Source organism: Cryptomeria japonica, unplaced genomic scaffold (genome assembly GCF_030272615.1).
Source record: "Cryptomeria japonica unplaced genomic scaffold, Sugi_1.0 HiC_scaffold_93, whole genome shotgun sequence".
Classification (NCBI taxonomy): domain Eukaryota; kingdom Viridiplantae; phylum Streptophyta; class Pinopsida; order Cupressales; family Cupressaceae; genus Cryptomeria; species Cryptomeria japonica.
In genome coordinates this window covers 53,303-57,998 of record NW_026728915.1, presented here as the reverse complement: position 1 = coordinate 57,998, position 4,696 = coordinate 53,303, and the positions used below count along the sequence as shown (strand labels likewise).

Genomic DNA, 4,696 nt, shown 5'->3' with positions numbered 1-4,696 from the left:
CAGACAGAGATATGTCAGATCCTTAGACTTGGACCCCAGGACAGCACAAAGTGTCAAAGCTGAAAACATGAGGAATTACGCCGAAAGGGTTGAAGAAAGATCTTGTAGAGAAACTTGAAGAAGTTATTCGAAAAGAAGCTGAGGAGAATTTCAGTAATACATCAAGTGATAATTATCTTAGCATGTACCAGATGGTTGCAAATATCATTACATTGAGGCTGTGCAAAGGTACGAAAGACTTTGAAGATTTCGAGGTGGAGAAAATGGTTGCAATGGAATCAGAGGTCATAAAGAACTGTATCCAAGACACACATCATGGGATGGAGCCTCTAAAGCTTTGTCTTCCTTCCGGTCACACCGAACCTGTCAAAGTTCTGGAGAAAGTATTAGAGGATTGTGAGTACCATGCTCATGCAAAATCCAACAGTATATCAGAAGAAGATGTGAAGATATGGGATACGGACTTTGCTAAAAATATTATGGCTGCCAATCGAAATCTGGGGTCTGTCTGTCACATCCTTAAGGCTGCTGATTTTCTTCACATTGCTGGCTTGTGTAATTTGTTATCTAAGACTATTGCAAATTTCATTAAGGACAATTTTTGAAGAGATGGAACAGAATAATTTCAATGAGGAGGTATATGAATAAAGTATATCTGAAAGCAGTTTGCTAAGATAATCTTGATAAATTAATTATTCACTATTTATGTTTGAAATTCTTCGTAATTTCTCTTGAGCTATACTTATATCTCTAAAGAGGATTTTTATATTATTGAAATCACATGGTGTTGGAAACATCGATTGTTGGAGAGATGGATTATTGGCAGTGGTAATTAAGGATTTTATTGACAATACTATATATTTTGGACCTGTATAAATCTACAATGAGATCCGAATTTTAAAATAGAAATAAAAAAATATAATCTTGTAATTTTAGATATAAAAAGTATTAAGATCATTTGTAATTCATTTAATTGATTACAGAATTTGTTTTTTATTTTTTATAATTGTAATGTTAAGATTTGCAATTAGTTAGATAGACTATTTAATGTGAACATTGCAGAGCTCCGCCATAAACTCCTCCTCCCCCAATTTCTGAGCCATCACTATTGATAATGTAAGGAATTTTAGCGAAAGTTCATCTGCAGTGAAGGGATTACAGCGGCAAGCAAATCAATTTTTTTACTAGCATTTGAAAATAATTTCTAATTTCTGCTCTGGTAGGATTTCATGATACTTTTCTTACAAACCTATCGATTCTTCTCATTAGCAAGGCACAATTTTTGAAATCCATGGTTTGTGTAATTTGTTATTTAAGTTTCAAATTTATGTGATTGAGGTATACATGTATTTTTAAAGAGATTAGTTTATATATATTTTATTTTTTTCATAATTAGACTATCTTTTAGGATTAGTTTGCCAATGATTATTTCTGAGGAGCAAGGCGGCTTTGTGGCTGGGCGACAAATTCTGGATGGGGTGGTGGTTGCGTCTGAAGCCATTCATTCCATGGCTACTTCTCAGGAGAGGTCTATGTTTATCAAGTTGGATATGGCCAAAGCCTATGACAGAGTTAAATGGAGTTTTCTTCAGAAGATTCTGTTGGCCTTTGGTTTTTCCTCTGATTGGGTGAGTTGGGTGTTGAGTTGTGTGACTTCTTCCTCCTTTTCAGTTATTATGAATGGGGAGCCTTCTGAGCTTTTTGGGGTTACTAGGGGTCTTCGTCAGGGGGACCCGCTCTCTCCTTATTTGTTTATTATTCTGGCCGAGGGGCTTGGCCGTCTTCTTAAATCTCAGGTTTCACATGGCTTGATTCATGGTTGGCAGTGGGGGAGGGGCTTGCCTACACTTTCTCATCTCCAATTCGTGGATGATACCTCTCTTATGGGTCTGGCTCGTATTAGGGAGGCTGATTCCTTCAGGAAAACTTTGGACATCTACCTTGCGGCTTCGGGCTAGAGAGTCAATGAGCAAAAGTCTTCTATTTTCTTCTTTAATACTCCTCAAGCTATCCAGCATAGGATTGCTGCCATTCTGCGGTTTCAAATTGGAACTCTTCCCTTTGTTTATTTGGGTATTCCTCTTACTATTGGCCGTCTGCCCAGATCTTCTTGGCAGCAGTTGCTTGATAAGCTTAGGAGAAAGGTTTCTCATTGGACCCATCATTGGTTGTCTTCTGCAGCTAGATTGACTCTTCTTAAGTCTGTCATCCAGGCCCTTCCCATCTACAGGTGCTTCGTTCAAGCGGCTCCTATGTATTTCCTTAAGGAATTTGATGCTCTTTCTTGTCAATTTCTTTGGAGCGGTAATTTATTGTCTTCAAAATGGAGCCTTGTTAAGTGGGAATCGGTGTGTAGACCTAAGCAGGAAGGGGGTCTTGGTTTACGCTCTGCTATTTTGAATGGAAAAGCTCTTGCTGCTAAGCTTTACTGGCGCTGGTGCACCCATCAGCACCAGTTATGGGCTCGTATTCTCAACCTTAAATATCTTCGGGGTGTTGCTTCTTTTGAGGTCCCTCGCTATCCTCTGGAGGGGGGTGGTTCTATGATCTGGCATACTTTGAAAGTGGGGCCGCAGTTGATTAAGGATGCTCTTTTTTGGATCTGTCATTCGGGTTCACAGGCTCTTTTTTGGTCAGATTCCTGGGATGGTCACCCTCCTATTCTTTCTTCTTTTCCTCATCTCCAGCCTCTGTCTGAGGTTTTTAGCGCAGCTGGCTGGGATACTGTGGAGCATTATAAGGTGGAACAACATGATGGTTTGGTTCATCGGTTTCGTTGGAAGCACCCTTCTGAGTGGCCTCCAGGAGGGTTTGAGGGGGATAGGCGTGAGCTTTCCCAACTTTTCGCTTCCCGTGCTTGTAATTCTTTGCAAGGAACTGATGTTTTGGCTTGGGATGGTTCAGACTTGTCTGGAAAGTACTCTGTGGTTGCTGGTTATAAACAGATTGGTAGGCAGTTGTTTGGGGGCATTGAGGTCCCTTGGTGGAAACATGTTTGGCACAAGTTGTCATGGCCCAAGTGCAACTTCTTTATGTGGTTAGTGGCCCAAAATTGGTGTCTCACTTGGGATAATTTATGTAAGCGTGGTTTTCAAGGCCCTTCTATGTGTGTTTTGTGTCAAGGTTGTGAGGAGAGTGTATCCCATATCTTCTTCCAATGCTCCTATGCTAGGGAGATTTGACACTTCTGGTGGGGAGTGTGGAATACGACCTGCTGGCATGTTTCCTCTTTGGTGGAATTTTGGGAACGATGGGGGAGGGCCCCTGTTTCTACTTCCTTTCTTCAGGCTGCTTGGGCCATTGGGCCTTCCTTTATTATCTGGAATCTTTGGTTGGAAAGGAATAGGTGGATCTTTCAAGAGTTGCAGCTGATGGCTCCTCACCTTTGGAGGAAAATTTTACACTCCTTAGGGGAAACTATTGCAGCTAAGTGTGATATGACTATGCGGGTGGACCCTCGGGATGTTGATTGTTGTAATCGTCTTCATCTTCCTCCTCCGCAACGACAACTCATGCGTAACAGGTGTAGGCATCCTACCCCAAAGGTGAATAGGGAGGGAAGATGGTCCCCTCCTCCCTTGGGAGTCCTAAAAATCAACTCGGATGGCTCTTCTCGTGGTAATCCTGGTCATGCTGGCATTGGAGGTGTGGGCCGAGATAGCTCTGGGGATGTTCAGTTTATTTTCTCTGAGTATAAGGGTCTTCATACGAATAATCTTATGGAGGCTCAGACTATTTTAGTGGCTATGGAGCGGGCCAGTCAGTTGGGTTGGCGAAGGATCATATGTGAGTCTGACTCCCAGGTTGTGGTGAACTTACTGAAAAGACAGTATATGGATAATGTGAGCTGGCAGCTGGCCTTGATTGTTGAACAAATTCTCACTCTCTGTGCATCTTTGGAGCATGTTACTTTAAACCATATTCCCCGTGAATGGAATGGTGTGGCTGATTGCTTGGCTAAATGGGCTTCCGATCATATGCATGATTGGAATTTGGTGGATCGGGGCCATCTGCCCCCGGATTTGTCTCATCAATTGGATCACTTGGTTGATCTTGATAGGGCCATTTAATGACCTTGCTTTGTAATGTTTCCTGGGTTTAATAATATTTTTACCCCTTTATGTTAAAATTTCCATCTGAGATAAATCTTGCATCTGGTATTTCTATCTTAACAAACCCTTGTATTATTACAAAATTTGCCTACGGGCCCGTGTTGTTCATCAACATTTAAGTATATAGACATTTGTTCACCTTCTAATACTGCCTATCTATAGGTCTGCTGCATAATTCCTATTCCATCTAAACTGTTTAGTCTATTAAAACATAAAAGGTCTTATGCCAAAAACTCAAAACAGAGAGCTTTGCTAAACCTCTAACCTTCAGAAACGACTTCCATTTTTCCATTTTCCACAAGCTCAACAGTTTCCATACTATCTTGATTACTCTGCAGCTCCAACTTCCAGCTCGAGGAATTTTTCTTTCCAGTTTGGCTCTGGATTGACCACCATATTTGTCCAATTTAAAAGGAAATTTAGATTCCTTATAGTCTTGATATTCCATTTCTTCATCCAAGAAGAATGATTGATAATTTTCGGATGATTGATAATTTTCGGATTTCCTCTCCCTTTTTGTCAAAATCCTTAGACAGAGGAATCCAAAAATTCTCACAATTCCTTATTATATTTTCCATGCTGCC

General features: G+C 40.8%; 1 protein-coding gene across 1 annotated transcript; it reads left to right on the top strand.

The window, feature by feature from the left end:
- The first annotated feature begins 3,443 nt into the window (after window positions 1–3,443).
- LOC131035433 (uncharacterized) lies at window positions 3,444–4,070 on the top strand. The gene has a single exon (XM_057967129.2). The coding sequence runs from the start codon at window positions 3,444–3,446 to the stop codon at window positions 4,068–4,070; it is 627 nt and encodes a 208-aa protein (XP_057823112.2).
- Window positions 4,071–4,696: the final 626 nt, after the last annotated feature.